Source organism: Lutra lutra, chromosome 8, assembly GCF_902655055.1.
Source record: "Lutra lutra chromosome 8, mLutLut1.2, whole genome shotgun sequence".
Taxonomy (NCBI): Eukaryota; Metazoa; Chordata; class Mammalia; order Carnivora; family Mustelidae; genus Lutra; species Lutra lutra.
In genome coordinates this window covers 55,807,974-55,826,189 of record NC_062285.1, presented here as the reverse complement: position 1 = coordinate 55,826,189, position 18,216 = coordinate 55,807,974, and the positions used below count along the sequence as shown (strand labels likewise).

Genomic DNA, 18,216 nt, shown 5'->3' with positions numbered 1-18,216 from the left:
TTGAGGCATTCATTATCACTTATCTAGATGGTTGCGGTAATCTCCAATCTTGTCCCTTCATACTTTTTCAAGACATCTAGCTAGAGTAGTCTTGCCAAAAAGCAAAATGATCATGACGCTGTCTTGCTCCAAGCTTCAATGTCTCTCCAGATTCTGAAACAGTACCCAGCTGCCTTTGGTGCACCCCTGGGGAACTGGTTATAAATGGAGACCCAGGGGTGCCTGGGTGGCACAGTCCATTAAACGTCTGACTCCTGGTTTTGGCCCAGGTTGTGATCTCAGGGTTATGAGATTGAGTCTCACCTTAGGTTCCAGGCTTAGCAAGGAGTTGGCTTGAGATTCTCTCTCTCCCTCTCCCTCTGCCCCTCCCACTCCTGCTTTCTCTCTCTAAAAAAAAATAAATAAATCTTAGAAATTTTTTAAAAATGGAGGCCCAGACCCCAATACCAAAAAGTATTATTCTGCAAATGGGGGTGCCACTTGGGCACCTGCATTCATAACATGTTCCCCAGCGTATATGGTGCAAAACAAAGTTGAGAACCAGGGAAGTGCAAACTCTTCATAGCCTTCAAGGCCCTCCTTGATCTGGATCTCACCGACCTTTCCCACTTCACCTTCTGCCTCTTACATTTTTCTGCTACCTCTTGGTTCCCCATATATTTAAGAAATATCTATTGATCACCTAATAAGTGCAGGCACTAAAAACCCAATGATGAGCCAAATAGACATGGCCCCCAAGCTTACAATCTAGTTATAAAGATAGCAACCTAATAATCTCAGTAAATACAGTAAATATAATAAAGCAATAAACATAATCTAATAAAGCAGTAAATATAAACTGCTATAAGTTATTTTAATAAAAGAAACACGATCCTATATCCTGTGTATATCACAAAAGAACATGACTTAATTTTGAAAGAATTAAGGAACAGTACTTGAACTGAACTATTAAATATAACTTAATAGAAAAGGCTGCAGTAAGGAAAAAGAATGATCTAGATATAGGGCATTGCATGTGCAAAGGTCTTGGATGAGCAGGATGTTTCCATATATTATCTGTTCCAGATATTATCTCCCACCACTTCTACTCAGCATCATACTGGAGGTGTTCTTGAGTGGAATGAGTCAAGAAAAATAAATCAAAGTCATAGAGATCACAAAAGAAGAAATAAAGCTGTCTATCTACAAATAAAATAATAGTCTATGTAGAAAATCCTAAAGAATACACAAAAAAGTCACTAGAACTAATAAAAGAATTTAGCAAGTTTACAGGATAAATGATCAACGTTTAAGAATCAGTTATATTTCTATATACTAACAATGAGCGATCAGAAATTGAAATTGAAAGCACAAAATAATTTATCATCAGATTTAAAACATAAAATACCTCCTAATCAAACAAAATATGTGCAAGATTTTTGTGCTGAAAACCACAAAACATTAATGAAAGAAATTAAAGGAGATCTATATGAATGGAGAGATAGACCAAGTTCATGGACTGGAAGACTTGATACTGTTACAATGCTAATTCTCTCTCTGAATTGATCCGTAATTTAATGCAGTCCCAATCAAAATCTCAGTACACTTTTAAATAAAAATTGACAAAATTATTCTAAAAATTTATACAAAAAGGCAAAGGGCCTAGAGTAGCTAAAACAATTTTGAAAAAGAAAAAGAAATTTGGATTCATACCACCTAGTCTCAAGAATTGCCATAAAGTTACAGTAATTGAGACAGTGAGGTATCAGCCTAAGGACAGATATATACATCAATAGAACATAAGAGAGTCCAGAAAGAGATTCACACAATGGTGTCAAGGTAAATCACTGGAGAAAGGATAGTCTTTTCAACAAATACTGCTAGAACAATTGGACATCCTCGTGGGGGGGGGAACGAACTTCAACCGTCATAGGCAAGAATCAACTCAAAACATAAAATCTAAAACTGTACAACTTCTAGAAGGAAATATAAGAAAAAGTCTTAGTGATCTTGGGTTAGGTAAAGATATCCTAGATTGAACACAAAAAACACACCTTATAAGAAAAATTGATAATGGAATTTTATCAAAATTAAAACTTCAACTGTTGGGGCGCCTGGGTGGCTCAGTGGGTTAAAGCCTCTGCCTTCGGCTCAGTTCATGATCTCGGGGTCCTGGGACTGAGCCCCGCATCAGGCTCTCTGCTCAGCAGGGAGCCTGCTTCTCCCCCTCCCCTCTTTCTGCCTGCCTGTCTGCCTACTTGTGACCTCTGTCTGTCAAATAAATAAAAATAAAAATATTTTAAAAAAAAACCACTTCAACTGTTCTTTTTTTTTTTTAAGATTTTTATTTATTTATTTGACAGACAGAGATCAGAAGTAGGCAGAGAGGCAGGCAGAGAGAGAGGAGGAAGCAGGCTCCCTGCTGAGCAGAGAGCTCAATGCGGGGCTTGATCCCAGGACCCCGAGATCATGACCTGAGCCGAAGGCAGAGGCTTTAACCCACTGAGCCATTTGTTAAGAAAATACAAAGATAGGCCACAGATTGTGAGAAAGTATCTGCCAAACACATTAATTAACTCTAATGAATCACAAGCCAAAATGTAATACATAAAACCATAAAACTTCTAGGAAAAAAATAGGAAAGATCTTTGTGACTTTAAGATAGGCAAAGATTTCTCAAATACAGCATCAAACCATGATTCATAAAATAGAAACTTAATAAATTGGACTTCTTCAAAATTAATAACTTCTCTTCAAAAGGCAAGGTCAAGAAAATGGAAAGGCAACCATAGACCAAGAGAAAATAATTGTAAATCACATATATGATGAAGAATGTAAATCCAGACCTATAGGAAATTCTCAAATTTTAATAATAATAAAACAGAATGGGTAAAAATGGGTAAAGATTTGAATATACACTTCATCAAAGAAGAGAAAGAGATAGCAACAGAAATCCAGGAGCAGAGGCACAACATCATCAATCATTAGGAATCACAAATTAAAGCCACAATGAAATACCACTAAGCAATCACCAGAAAAGCTAACATTACAAAAAGTCGTTTAAAAAAAGGACAGACAATACAAAATGTGTACAGGATCCAAAGCCACTAAATTCTAAAACATCACGGTGGGAATACAAAATGATACCACTGCTTTAGAAAACACTTTGGCCTTTCCTTACAAAGTTAAACACATACTTATCCAACCTTCTAGTTCCATTCCTGGGTATTTTATCCAAGAGAAATAAAAATGTGTATCCACACAGAGACCTATCTACATCAATGGTTACAACAGCTTTATTCATAATTCATTCTAAAAACTGAAAACAGGTTAAATATCCAGGTACTAGTGTATGGATAAACAAATTATGGTACCTCCATAGGGTGAAACACTATACAGCAGTAAAAAGGAACAAACGACTGTATTCCTTTGTCAAAACGCAAAGAATTCCATCCTAAAAAAAGTGAATGTTACCATATGCAAATTATACCTAAAAAAAAAAAATCTCGGGTACGTGGGTGGCTCAGTTGGTTAAGCCACAGCCTTCAGCTCAGATTGTGATCCTGGAGTTCTGGGATTGAGTCCCACATCGGGCTCCTTGCTCAGCAGGGAGCCTGCTTCTCTCCCTCCCTCTGCCTGCCACTCTGCCTGCTTGTGCTCTCTCTCATTCTGTCAAATAAATAAATAAAATCTTTTTAAAGACTCTGAATTGTTAAAAATCACTGGAAAAATATTGATGCAGGAAGATCGCAGGTTCATCCTGAGATCTGATAACTTTGTGGTGTTTTTCAGCTTTATTTTGTTTTTAAGCAATCTCTATGCCCAACGTGGGGTTCAAACTCACAACCCCGAGATCAAGAGTTGCATGCTGAACCGACTGAGCCAGCCAGGCACCCCAGATCTGACAGGTTCAAGATTACTTTGAAAGCTCCAAGAGGGGATACTATCCCATGACCAGCAGGTGACACAGACCTGAAATTCAGAGAAAAGGACTGTGTTAGACCCTGTTCGATCTGGAAAGCCTTCTCCTCGACCCCCTCATCTCCATAGCAAGTTCTTACTCATTTCCTGAAGCTCTGTCCAAGCATTCCCTCCTCCGTGTCCCCAGTCCTTCAACTGCAAGACTATGAATGCCATGAGAGCAGCAAGCTTCTCTGGCTTTTCCTCGCGGTGCCCCCAGAGACTGGAACATGTCTTCGTCTAGCAGGTGCCCTACAAATGGTTGGTGAATGGATGAAGCACTCTCTCCTCCCACAGTACTTTAGAACTTTTCATAGCACCTCTCACGCTGTATTTTGTTTCTTCGGATATCTGTCCCCTCTAATAATGATCTCCTTGATTGTTATTATTTATTTGTGTTTATCTTTGTATTCCCAGCTCACGGTGGAGCTGAACCAAACTAGAGGCTTGAACCTCCCTGCTGTTGGAGAGCCGAGGAGAAGGAGGCAGGGGAGAACCCGTGAAAAACACCTGCTATGCTCCGGGCCCCATTATCAGCTGCAGTTCGTTTCCTGCAGCAACCGATGAGGAAACCAAAGCTCCGAGAAGCTCACTAACTCGGGCAACGCAAGGGATCAAGGTCACTCAGAGACAAACAGCAAAGCTAGGACACAAACCAGGTCTGTCTGATTCCAAAATCTATGCTCTCTTCCCACCCTCTCTTTTCCTTGAGATCCTTAACTCCATGATTTTCAGCACCTTCAGCTACCCCCAGTGCCACCACCTGCTCTGACCCAAACTCCAATACGCCCTCTCTCAAGCTACATCTCACTCTCCCTTGTTTTCTTTTTTTTTTTTTTTAAAGATTTTATTTATTTATTTGACAGAGAGAAATCACAAGTAAGCAGAGAGGCAGGCAGAGAGAGAGGAGGAAGCAGGCTCCCTGCTGAGCAGAAAGCCCGATGTGGGGCTCGAACCCAGGACCTGGGATCATGACCGGAGCCGAAGGCAGCGGCTTAACCCACTGAGCCACCCAGGCGCCCCTCTCCCTTGTTTTCTAGACAGCTGCTTCCATCCATCTTGCCAGCTTCCAGCCCCTGGGCTCCTCCTCCTCCAGGGAGCTCTCCTGGATGCCTTTGCTTCTCGGCTCAGCCCTGCCCAGTGGTCTGGCATTCTGGCAAAGTTTTAAGCTTAGATTTCTTCCCCCCTGAGTTTCCACCGCCCCTTCCCGCTGTCTCTCAGTGAGAGATCCCCAGGGTAGAGATTGTTTCTTCTGTACGCAGTCTCATCACAGGGCTGCTCTGTGTAAACTCTGCGTAACCTCCGCCAGGACCTCAAACTTTTTACACGTCCTTTCCCGCCTCGCAGGGTAGACCTTGTATCCCACCGCATGTGTCGCCGTCCCCTCTGCCTCTGTCTCTTCTTCGCACTGGCTGAGAGGCAAGAGTATGTAGGGGTGACATATGTCAAGTCCCAGCTTTGCCACCTACTCATCCTATATTACCTCTCAGCTTTCAGATCAAATGTTCCTTCCCACAGGACCTCAGGCTAGGTGAGTCCTGCTGCTGATCTCGAAGCAGGTGCTATGTGCTTGCATTGTTCCCTGGACTTGGCCTGGCATCGCACCAGCCCCTCTATTGTTGCCGCTGGTTTAATCATTGACCAGCCTTGCTAAACTGTACCATCCTCAGCAAGCCTTCCAGCAACCTCCTTACCCCTAACAGCACATCATACCCTTTTCTCCTTTCCTTCCCCAGAAGTTTACCCTCTGCCTCCACTTCGTCAGTAACCACTCACTCGCTCCCCAGCCCTTCACCACCTGCCCTCCATATTCATCACTATCTGGAAGTGCTCTTGTCCTCAGCCTTCCTGATCACTCTGTGTATCTGCCCCGTGGACAGCTCCTCCTTGAAACTCCTTCTCCTTGGCTTTCATGACCTCTCTCTCGGGGTCTCTTCCTAGGAACTGGCAAGAGTCTGGACCTCCTCCCCCTTCTCCTCTCTTTTCCTTCTGTCTCTTCCTCCTCTTCTTGCCTTAGCTCTTTGCCCTCTTCTTTGCTCTGATCCTTTTCCGTAGGCCATCTCATCTTTGGGTTTTCCCCCAAATCTTTTAGGTGGGTGCTCCAGACAGGGCCCCCACATTTGGCTATGCAGGAGGCATAGGAGGCCTCCTATGCAGAAGGCCAAGGAGACAAGGATGAGGCTGACTTTTTCCAGTCTGTGCAAAGGCCCTGAGGACTAGCATTAGCCTTGTGAGTTGCAGCCCCTAGCCCCTGCCTCTCCCAAGCTGTAGCCTTGCTTTTCTAGCTGCTCACAGGATAGTTCCCCCAGATGCTGCTAGTAGAACTGCCAAGTCCAAAGTCAAAGTGAGAAAGACCGATAGAGACATGGCCACTGACAGGATGGTTTTTTTCTGTTGGGTTTTTTTTTTTTTAAGATTTTATTTATTTATTTGACAGAGAGAGATCACAAGTAGGCAGAGAGGCAGAGCAAGAGGGGAAAGCAGGCTCCCTGCTGAGCAGAGAGCCCAATGCAGGGCTTGATCCCAGGACCCTGAGATCATGATCTGAGCCGAAGGCAGAAGCTTAACCCACTGAGCCACCCAGGTGCCCCAACAGGATGGTTTTGAGACAGGTTCTCATCCACTTGGCTTTTCCATTTTACCTCCTTTTTCATAGACTCATAGTCATAGCGGTCCCTGCCCTGTGCCCAGACTGAAAGGAAAGAGTGATGAGCAGGGAGCAGAAGACTAGAGAGCAATGAGGGCAAAGTAAGGGGGCTGGGAGGAAGAGGAGTAGATGGGACAAACCAGACAAGAGAGGAAATCCGCTGGCTTCTCAGCTGTCAAAGCTTGTCCCGCAGAGTATTTCAGTGGATCCTTGTGAAAGCTCTTGGAGGAGACATAGCTATTGTTTGTATTACCAAGGACACGAAGACAGGTACATTTGCCCAAGATCCCTCAGCCAGCAGTAGGACCTTCAACCCAGGTTTTTTGACACCAAGGGCCATGTTCATCCCCTTCACCCACCCACTTCTCAGTAGGTTGGAAAGAGGTAGCAGGTTGAGGGATGGCATCGAGGTATCAGAGTTGCACCTGAGGAGAGACCAGGAGCACCAGGGTCAGAAGGGGAAGAGCTCATAAGAGCAGGAGAGGGCATCCCTGGTGGCTGAGAGCTGACTTCACCAGATAAGGCTGTAGGGGGGCCCAGGGAGCTAAGGGGGCTCTGGAGAAGGGCCAGATGGTCTGGAATCCTCTCTGAGCTTCAGCCCTGAAGTTTTCTGGGCAACCACATGCTGGTCAGTGCTGATCTTCCCTTCCTTTTCCACAGGGAATAACCCCTTGGGTACAAACTCAACCAAAGCAATGCTAGACAAGCACCCGAGCATTCTTTGACCTTCCCAGCCCTGGGAAAAAGGGACTGGCCTGAGCCTTCAGAAACCATCCCTGACCCCATACCGAACAGGCAGTGCCAGGGCCTCCAAATGGGATAAAGACATCTCCAGAAAACTCCCAAAGTCTTGAGATACCGAGTTGCAGTCCTGCACCTACCCCAGTGGCAGCCCCCGTCATCCTGCCTGTGTCCACAGCCTACCTAGCCACACTTGCCAGTACCCCAGCCTCTCCTGGCTCCCCCTTTTCATTAATCGCTTAAATAAAATCTTTTACAGAGATCCCCCTACATGCCAGATGCAGGGCTGGGCCAGGGGTGTCCCACTCTGCCCCACACTCCTTTCTCCAGGGTCCTCCACAGCTCTGCCCCTTAACTCCCTACCTCAGCAGCTCTGGGCCCTCTAGGCAGTGAAGGGAGTTGAGGGGAGCCTCCCAGGACACGATCACTCTCGCTCACCTTAACTGCCTCCACCCTCCCCACCACAGGGTCCTCTCCTTTCCTCCAACACACACTCACACCTGTGGGAAGTCCTTTCTGAACCACCTTTCAATCCTTCCAGAAGATGATGGACATCATCCCCTCCCTGTTTGGGCGCTAGACCCCCACCCTCACACCTCAGTTGCTATTCTTTTTTTTTTTTTCTTTTTAAGATTTTATTTATTTGTCAGAGAGAAAGAGTGTATGGCATGCAGAGGGTGAAACTGGCTCCCCGCCCGAGCAAGGAGCCCACCACTGTTCTGAACACCTCCCCTCCTCAGGGCCCAGCTGGAAATTTCCAGCCTAAATGATGAAGCAAAAGCTAAAGGACTGCAGGGCCACATGACCCTCCCTGATCCCTAACCCCCACCATCTAGTTTCCCCTGGGCTGTCAGCTCCAACCCTCAGACAGAGAATGTGGGGAAGAGGAGGAAAGGGCTGACCTTCTTATCAGGGTCATCTCTGAGTTGACTCAGGAGTTAAACCTGCCTCTCAGGTTCCCCACTCCCCCTCAGCAGGACACCAGAGTGTGGGGTCTGAGTGGGGGCAGGGAACATTTCCCCTCCCTCAGGAACCCCCTCTGCTGGGTGTCTGTACTCTTAAAGCTTTCTGTCTTTAATCTGGAAGCCTCTCACCAGGCCAACTCCTGCTCCACATCTTCCAGGACCAGGTCTTAGACACCTATTCCCCCTTGCTACCCACCCCCCCACCCCGGACTCCAGAGCCCCAATGCCCCCCAGTGCTGGTGATCTGTGGCCCAAAACTCCTCCCTCACACCTCCCTCCCCAGCTCTCCCCAGGCTCTCCCACAGAGTGAAAAGGCCCTGAATCACAGAGCAGTCTGGATATGGTGGAAAAGGGCAGGCCAGTGCTAGAAGGCTGAGGTTGGTATTTGCCCGATGCTGCAAGAGGTCAGGAATGTGGCCATTGACATCAGCTATGGGAGATAAGACCCAGCTGGCAGCTCTTCCCCTCCGGCCCTAGACTGAGTCTCCACAGGCCTCAGAAGGTCCTCAGCAGTTGAAATGGGGTAGGGATCAGAGAAGCATCTGGGAAGGGGTTTGGTTAAGAATCCTGGGATCTGGGCCTGATCCCTGATGGAATTTAAAGTCCCCCAGAGATCTAAAGTGACTTAGACCTCTTATCATTGAACCATCTTTACAATTAAATGGATCCCCCAACCTCTACTCTCCTGGATGTGTTAAAGACTTACTCTGCAGTAAGTAACTAGTATTTGTTCCATGAAAGAATGATAACACTCACATCCACCATTCACCCAAGGAAACAGACTGGATGGGCTTTACTATTCTCTCTTTACAAGGGAAGAAACTGAAGTTCAGAGTGAAGTGACTTCCCCAAGTTCACACAGCTAGCCAAGAACCCAAATTGGCTGACTTGAGGCTTAGCAAAAAGAGCAAAGGCAATAGGCACATGGCCTGTGTAATCCATGTATCTTATTGTGCAATTCCACACCACATGACAATTCTGGAACCCAGCAGGGGGAACAGCAGATGAAAGCAGGAGGAACACCTTTGACGTGTTGGGTACCTCTATCATCCTGAAACCTGCCATGCAAACTGAGCAGGGACTTATTTGTCTGCTGTTTTGCATGTGTTTGCCTTTTGGCTTCAGCAGGCCCTGATCCGCCCCTAGCCAGCCCCCATGGAGCTCAGGAGGCTTCCCCCAGCAGAATGCAGCAGGCCTGGGTGAATCCGGGGCCAAGTCCTCCATCTGAGCTGTGCCTCCCCTCTGGTGGGTCCACTGGACCAGCTCTCTATCCCTTCCTCTGCCAGGCCTGCTCTCGTGCCTGCCCCCATCTCTCTGGTTCAACCGGCAGCTCGATAAGAATCAATAGGTCCACTCTGGAGCAAAGAGCACAGACAAGTGTCTAAAGCCAGGCCCTGCTGGACAAACAAGCCGCTCATGGTGACAGACTGGAAGGCCCCGTCCCTCAGGATTCCCCCAGTTCATTCAGCCGGGGGTGGCCAGCAGCCTCAGAGGCGCAGGGAGCAATGGGACCTTTTTTTACTTCCATTCTTTCTACCAACGTCCTGATGTGAGCTTCCTGGAGGAGGGAGCTCCCTGGGGACCGGCTTGAGATCCAGAGAGCCTTCCGAGGGGAGGCAGGGGAAGGAGGGGACGCAGGGGAAAGCAGGGACCTCCAGAAAAAATCCTCGTAAGGATGGGGCCGGGGCTGGCCAGAAGAGCTGAGTCTCAGCTGGAATGTTTCTAGGCAGCCTTGACTGTTGTCTTAGACCCTGCACCACGTGGGACACGTTGTCGTCGCAGTCTGCATGAGGGATTTCGGCCTGTTAGTCACTGCTGTTCTCCCCCACCGCAACTCAAGCAGGGTCTGACACACAGTCGGTGACCGACAAGTAGCTGTTGAACTGTAAAGTGCTCAGAAAGTATCTGTTTCCGCCCTCGGGTGTAGGTAAGGCTGACACACAGGTGTTTGGAAGGAAAGAGTGTCCGCTGTTGAAATCACAAAGGGTTCCCCTGAGGGCAGGCTTCCAGGGGAAAGAGTGGAGGGGAGAAGCACAAGAGGGAGGGGGCTCAGAGAATCGCTTTGTTTTCAGGGGTCTGAACCTAGTTGGTGCGTGAACGTGTTTGTGGATATTTGACAATACACATCTATATGATGTGGGCGTGAGTGTGTGCTAGTGAACACGGGCACGTGGGTATGTCTGGGAACCAAGTGTGGTGGGGTCGGGTGTGTAAGCCAGCAGATTCGAGGATTAGGGTTGAGCTACTCTTCTCCAGCCCCAAACTTTTCTTCCCCGGGACTCCTGGGGCTCCAGGATCGCCCCCAAGATCCTCTCCCTAGGTGAGAATTTGGGCTGCCCCTTGAGGATAATTACAGAGATTCACACCCGACTTCACTCACTCACCTCCCAAAACCCCCAAATTCCAACCTGCCAGGACCTCCTCTACCTGGGGAAGGGGGGCATAACAATGTCATTTCCTGCCCCGAAACTACACTTCAAGGGCCGACTCCACCTGCCGCCCTGATGGGTCCAGGTTACTCTCCCCCTTTCTGGGGGGTGGAGGGTGGCCTTGGGAGGAAGGTGCTGGGGGTGCTGGGGGAAGGGACGCTGGGAAAGTCCGGGAACCGACACGCGGATTCCCGCCTCGGTCCACCTGTGGCCCAACCTTCAGCGAACGCGGGGACTTGGTGGTGGGGGCGGGGCCTGCCCGGGCAGGTCCCCACCCCTTCCCTCGGCGATAAAACTTCAGTCGCGGACCTGGCACGCTTCCTGGCCCGCGCCCGATTCCTGGCCTCTCATCTTACTCTCCGAACAGCATGAGCTTCACCACCCACTCCACCTTCTCTTCCAACTATCGGTCCCTGGGCTCCATGCAGTCGCCCAGCCACCGGGTCCGGCCCGTCAGCAGCGCGGCCAGCGTCTATGCAGGCGCCGGAGGCTCAGGCTCCCGGATCTCCGTATCCCGCTCCACCAGCTTCCGGGGCGGCTGGGGGTCCGGGGGCCTGGCCACGGGGTTGGCCGCCGGGATGGCGGGGGGTCTGGCCGGCATAGGGGGCATGCAGGGCGAGAAAGAAACCATGCAAGAACTGAATGACCGCCTGGCCTCCTACCTGGAGAGGGTGAGGAGCCTGGAGGCAGATAATCAGAGATTGGAGGTGAGAATCCGGGAACACCTGGAGAAGAAGGGACCCCAGGTCAGAGACTGGGGGCATTACTTCAAGACCATCGAGGAGCTGAGGTCTCAGGTAAGGGGCCCCCGGACCCCCAGCCATGCTTGACCTTCCAGTTACCCACTCCCTGCTTCTTCCTCCCCCTCCCCCAAAGATAGGAATTTTGATAGGGCTCGGTGCCCTGACTCCTTCCCCTTTTCTATCTCCACCGCGCCCCCTATTCCACAGGGAGAGGGTTGGCGCGGCCTGCATTTCCATGCATACCCCTAGCCATAGGAACCCCTTAGGGCGGTGGCTGGGCATAGAAGGGCCCTTTCCTGGGAGGTGGCGGGAAGGGGAGGGGGCAGGCTTTGCAGAGGAAGTCTGCATGAGAGGAGGTGTGACAAGGCCCCATAAAGAGGACCTGGACACTCTGGCTTCTGGCCGAAGCAGGACAATTGGAGGGTTAAGCGGATGTGGCTAAGGCTGAGTCATCTGAGAGTAAACAGGAGGCCTACCTGTGGGAGGGGCCAATAGGGGGAGCCGGGGGAGGTGAGCAGGTGCACTAGGAAAAAGAAATGCCAGGAGAAGACTGGCTTACTTCAGGGCAGGCGGGCCAGCAGAGGCCCCCAAAAAAGGGCAGTGGGAGACCGGTGGGAGCTCTGGAATTTGGGACTCCAGGAAAGGAGGGAACGGTGTGAGAGGGCACAGGTGGTAGGGGATAGGCGTACAAGGACCGTAACCTCTAGCTTTTGTGGGGACTTGGAAGGTTTCCCTCATACACATAACACCTTCCCACACTCAACGCCCTCCACCATTGATTTCCCATTCACGGAGCCTCCTGTCTGCAATCCCCCAGATTTTTGCAAGTTCTGTGGACAATGCCCGCATCGTTCTGCAGATTGACAATGCCCGTCTTGCTGCTGATGACTTCAGAGTCAAGTAAGCCTGGGAGTGCTCGGGAGCCGACTGGTCTGTTCCTGGCTGGGTCGCTCAGGTGGGGGCTCACAGTGAGATCTTCAGCTGTGCTCAGAGCTGGGCAGATAAGAGTTAGGCTCCAACAACTTATTCATTGATATAACCCAGTTTAAGAATATTGTCCCCCAAGTACTGAGAACGGTGCTCAGAGGATTACCACCTGATCCTGACTCTGGGTGCTGGTTTGCTGTGGCCCTGGGGGCACTCTTAGGCGGCATGGGCTGAGAAGGTTCCAGATCAGAGATGAGGCCCCTCTGATTACTTCTACTCCCACAGGTATGAGACGGAACTGGCCATGCGCCAGTCCGTGGAGAGTGACATCCACGGGCTCCGCAAGGTCATCGATGACACCAATGTCACTAGGCTGCAGCTGGAGACAGAGATTGAGGCTCTCAAGGAGGAGCTGCTCTTCATGAAGAAGAACCATGAGGAGGCAAGCAGGGGCCACTGGCCAGGCCAGGGACTAGGAGGCCAAACAAGTCTGGGTGGGGGGGGATAGACAGGACAGACCACCTGCAACTTGCAGGGACGTTTAGAACTACAAGGCTGGGCTCTTCCTAACCAGACTGCTGCCCTACTCAGTGGGTCACCTGAAATGCAGCATGATGGGGTCAAGAGGACATGGGTGAGAGTGTGAGGAGAGGACAAAAGATAGAATCAGCCAGCACCTTGTGTAAGGGCTGATGGAGGAGTGAGAGTGGGTGGAGCTGGCTGGGCTTCCTGGAAGAACACACAAGGAGCGAGTTTGTGGAGCACGGATAGACGGAGGGTCAGAGCCAAGGAAGGAGAGAGAAACCACCTGTGGGTGGTAGATTGGGGCAGGGGGTGGGTGGCATTCTATTCACCTGGAGTAGAAAACTCAGAACTGGTACTGCCCAGAGTACAAAACCGAGAGTCTCCTCCGTTGCTCTCTCCAGCTGATCCCCAGACCTCCTGCGAGGAGGAGCCTTGTCAGAGCTCTGACCCTGAGTCTCCCCTCACTCTGCTCTTCTCTCCTTCAGGAAGTAAAGGGTCTACAGAACCAAATTGCCAACTCCGGGTTGACTGTGGAGTTGGATGCCCCCAAGTCTCAGGACCTCAGCAAGATCATGGCAGACATCCGGGCCCAGTATGACGAGCTGGCTCGGAAGAACCGAGAGGAACTGGACAAGTACTGGTCCCAGCAGGTGAACAAGGGGGAGGGATGGGAGCCAGGCGAGGCGCAGAGGCCCGAGGCAGTGGTGGGGAGGCTGAAAGAGAAGGAGGGTCCTAAGGACTCTACCTACCCTGCAGATTGAGGAAAGCACCACAGTGGTCACCACACAGACCACGGAGATAGGAGAGGCTGAGATGACCCTCACGGAGCTGAGACGTACTGCCCAGTCCTTGGAGATCAACCTGGACTCGATGAGAAACCTGGTGAGAGCCCTCAATTCACCGGCTCCTACTGCTCTTGGCCCTGACCTCTGTTGGCCTCAGACCCAATCTTGTTTTAGCCCAAATCCCACCCCTTCCATCCTAAGTCACGTGCTCCAAAAGCGTGGTTTCTCTTTGCACTTCCCGCTGCTCCTACCCACGACCCTAGTACCTGGCAACCCTAAGTTTTCCAAGAAGTTTCCAAGAGTGAAGGGATGAGCCATCCCGGGGTTTGGACTGCTCTGCTGAAACTTGCAGAGGCTCTGCCTCCACTCCATCTCGAGGCTCACCCGATCCTCCTCCCTGTGCCCCCACCACAGAAGGCCAGCTTAGAGAACAGCCTTAGGGAGGTCGAAACCCGCTACGCCATGCAGATGGAGCAGCTCAACGGGGTCCTGCTGCACCTGGAGTCTGAGCTGTCCCAGACCCGGGCAGAGGGGCAGCGCCAGGCCCAGGAGTATGAAGCCCTATTGAATGTCAAGGTCAAGCTGGAGGCTGAGATCGCCACTTACCGTCGCCTGCTGGAAGATGGGGAGGACTTCAAGTAAGTGGGGCCCTTCTCCCACCCTCACAAGCTGAAGTGGAGATACACTTCTCCCCAAAAGCATTTTGGTAAATCCCACCTTGTGCCTGTTCATCTGTATCCACTGAGCACTGGGCGGGAGCTCTGTGCGAGCTCCTGCATCTCCCAAGGGAATAACAGTGGCAGAGGCTCCCCCCTCTAAGTAGGCGAAGAGACCTAGTCTTGCCCCAACCATACGGGTTTTTTTCTTCCCTTCCCTCGACTCCCTGCTACTCTGTCCAGCTATTTATAACTGGGGCTTGGTCTTCTGTTAACAGTCTCACTGACGCCCTGGACAGCAGCAGCTCCATGCAGACCATCCAGAAAACCACTACCCGCAGGATTGTGGACGGCAAGGTCGTGTCTGAGACCAATGACACCAAAGTTCTGAGGCGTTGAGGGAGCAGAAGCAGGGTACCCTTTGGGGAGCAGGAGGCCAATAAAAAGTTCCAAGGTCACTTCGTGTCTCCCTTGACTGTTTTCATGCTGTATATAGATGCTCTGACCCATGAGTCCTCCCTCTGATCAGGTAGAAATCAGCACCGACCCCAGGGGTGTCATATAGGGGGAGGGGAGTTCGGCCAGAGGAAAGGTCTGTGTTCTCTTCTGAGAACTCACCTTCTCAGAAAGAGGAGGGTACGGTTGATGAGAATTTGTCTTTTCAAATTAAAAAAGGGATAAGTAACATGCACAAAATCTAAAAAGAAAGAAGGAAATAAAATTAAATATTTCCCACGCTCTCCAGAGATAACCACTGTAAAATAGTTTCTTAAACTGGACAGACACGAACACATTTCATTTTATTCTATATCTGTAGGGTCACACCATTCTACAAGCTCGAGTTCCCAAACCCTTCTTTATTTACCTCACAGAGTGTCTTGGGCACCTTTCTCAATCACTATGCGTACACCTGCCTCACCTTTTTCACCCAGTTGAGTGAATGTGGACTCTTCTTCTACCTCCATTTGGAATCCATATGCATAATCCATTTTCCAGAAGGAAGCTCTAAGTCCAACAGTGAAGGGGAAAGCACAGAACTGTGGTAATTATACCCTCCATCACCTCTCCTGTTTTGCTAACAATTTCAATGACTTTTTTCCTACCCATCTTGCAGCCGAATATCTAGATCACATAAATCTTATCTTAACTTTCAACAAAGAGGAATCACCACACTCCAACTGTTCCCAAGAATCAAAAGCTTCAGCTGTGTCATGTCTAGTCATGATCAACAAACCAATGTGAGAAACGATGTCCAGGTCTTCCTTGGCCTTTGTCTTAATAATTAGTCCTCCATCTGGTTTGAGTGATATCATAGAACATATGACATCATTTTACCTAAAACTTACTGCATCTGTATAGGAATGCCATTGGGATCCTTTTTAGAAGGATCCTCAGAATGATTTTCTCTCAGGTGTCAGCAATAAAAACTTTTATTTGGTAGTGAAGGGCTGTTATATTTAATCCATACATCATACATCCCATTCTTGTTAACAGCTGCTGATACTACGGTGTGTGGAGTACAAATTTACCTAACCCAGGTCTTTTCGTGATGAACATCTTGGTGTCCAGTAGTTTGGTTTTTGCAAAAAGAAGTTGTGATGAAAAAGAAAGAAAGAAAGAAGTTGCGATGAATGTTAACTAATATGCTGTTAATATCTGTAACTAATATGCACTAATACTTGAGGAGATCTATAGGACAAATTCATAGAAACGGGGTGCTGGGCTACCCTATTAACAAATATTTAAGAAGTACCTACTTTATGCCAGGCCCTAGGCTAGGGCACTGAATATCTGCGTGGTAGATAAAGTGAGTATTGCCCCTACCTTGTCAAGCTCACAGCCTAATGGTTAAAAGTGTGTGCACTTTGGGGGCACCTGCTGGCTCAGTCAGTGAAGCATGTGACTTTTTTTTTTTTTTTTTTTTTTTTTTTTTGACAGAGAGATCACAAGCAGGCAGAGAGGCAGGCAGAGAGAGAGAGAGGGAAGCAGGCTCCCCGCCAAGCAGAGAGCCCAATGTGGGGCTCGATCCCAGGATCCTGGGATCATGACCTGAGCCGAAGGCAGAGGCTTTAACCCACTGAGCTACCCAGGCGCCCCAGCATGTGACTCTTGATCTCAGGGTTGTGAGTTCGAGGCCCATGTCAGTGTAGAGATTACCTAAAAAAATAAAATCTAAGGAGAAAAAAGTGTATTTTTATCCATTCCTTCAACAAATGCTTACTGAATACCTACTATGTACCAGCTACTCTTCCAGGAACTAGAGACATATCACTGAACGAAAAAGACAAAATCACTATCCTCATGAATCTTACATTCTGGTGATGGGAGACAGATAAATAAACATAACATAATGTGCTAGCAGGTGATAAGTGTCCTGGGCCTGGGTAGAGCCCAGGTCATAGGTCATAGCAGGGAGAATTCAGGAAAGGAAAAGGTGATGCCTGAAGATCCCAGGATAATGAATCTTCCATCAAAATGAAAAACGGGCACCTGGGTGGCTCAGTCGGTTAAGGGTCTGCTTTCAGCTCAGGTCATGATCTCAGGGTCCTGGGATCCAGCCCTGCATCAGGCTCCCTGCTCAGTGGGGAGCCGGTTTCTCCCTCTTCCTCTGCCTATCACTTTCCCTGCTTGTTCTCTCTTTCTTTCTCTGTCTCTGACAAATAAATAAAATCTTAAAAAAAAAAAAAAAAAGACTGTGAACAAACAAACCAAAACAAAATGAAAAACAGTTTTTACCTAAAATACAGCATGTTGAGTATCCAATCTCTAAAACAATGGGTTTCTTGGTGGACAAAAGCTAAAGATAGCCCTGCTTGAGGTGCTCTGCCTATGGGAGGTCCCGAGGACAGTGCACAGACAGGCAGCCCTGGATGCTGGTGGGGAGCCCCCTGGAAGGACAGGCCAGAAGTCTTCAGCACCACAGGGCCCTGACAGGCTGCCAAGGGAGCAGAATCGGGCAGCTTCCTGAAGCTTCTGTGAGCAGGGACCCTGGCTCTCTCTGGGCTCCTGGGTGCTACTATTCAGAGGAAAACATCCTAGCTGAGAACAGGGAGCCCTGGTGAAGGGCTTCTCACCCTTCTGAAGCCTACCTTCCCTGAATAACCGCCAGCAGTTACCTGTCCCACCTCTAGCTCCCAGTGTCTCTCTGGCCCCTACTCTTCCCACACCCTCCACCCCACTCTGTATAGAGTCCACAGGAGACAAAGATTTGGGGCCAGGTGGTTGAGTTTTACCTTCTGAAATCTGTTTATTTGTTTAACTTTTTTTTTTTTTTTTTAAGATTTTATTTGAGGTGGGTCGCCTGGGTGGCTCAGTGGGTTAAGCCTCTGCCTGAGGCTCAGGTCATGATCTCAGGGTCCTGGATCGAGCCCCGCATCGGGCTTTCTGCTTGGTGGGGAGCCTGCTTCCCCCTCTCTCTCTGCCTGCCTCTCTGCCTACTAGTGATCTCTCTCTATCAAATAAATAAAATCTTAAAAAAAAAAAAAAGATTTTATTTGAGAGAGAGAGAGAGTGATAGCCAGAAAGCATGAGCAGGGGCTGTGGAAAGGGAGAAGCAAGGAGCTGATGCAGGACTCCATCCCAGGACCCTGAAGCCATGACCCAAGCCAAAGGCAGAGGCTGAACTGACTGAGCCATCCAGGCGCCCCATGAGATCTATTTAGGAAAGCAATGAAGTGGTTTTCTTGCCTGTGCGTGTCCCTATTTTCCAGATGTGTAAGCGTGATACTGAATGTGCTTGCTCAGACCACACGGAAGACCCAGAGCTGATGAGGGCCCTGCTCCCACCTCCGCAAAGACTTGCATGGGGCCCTCCCTGTAATTTAGTCAGGAGAGGTGCAACCTTCCTAGGGCCCCTAAA

General features: G+C 49.2%; 1 protein-coding gene across 1 annotated transcript; it reads left to right on the top strand.

Moving 5' to 3' along the window:
• The first annotated feature begins 10,994 nt into the window (after nt 1-10,994).
• Nucleotides 10,995-14,815, top strand: KRT18 (keratin 18). Its single transcript, XM_047743214.1, has 7 exons — nt 10,995-11,518; nt 12,282-12,364; nt 12,677-12,833; nt 13,402-13,566; nt 13,673-13,798; nt 14,116-14,339; nt 14,636-14,815. The coding sequence occupies exons 1-7, from the start codon at nt 11,090-11,092 to the stop codon at nt 14,754-14,756; spliced, it is 1,305 nt and encodes a 434-aa protein (XP_047599170.1). The 5' UTR covers nt 10,995-11,089; the 3' UTR covers nt 14,757-14,815.
• The last annotated feature ends 3,401 nt before the right edge of the window (nt 14,816-18,216 follow it).

Bases quoted from the DNA above. Each gene is read 5' to 3' on its own strand.
- KRT18 (XM_047743214.1), top strand. From the start codon at position 11,090: ATGAGCTTCACCACCCACTCCACCTTCTCTTCCAACTATCGGTCCCTG. The intron at 12,365-12,676 runs GTAAGCCTGGGA...CTACTCCCACAG, and splicing joins GCTGATGACTTCAGAGTCAA to GTATGAGACGGAACTGGCCA. The intron at 14,340-14,635 runs GTAAGTGGGGCC...TTCTGTTAACAG, and splicing joins GAAGATGGGGAGGACTTCAA to TCTCACTGACGCCCTGGACA.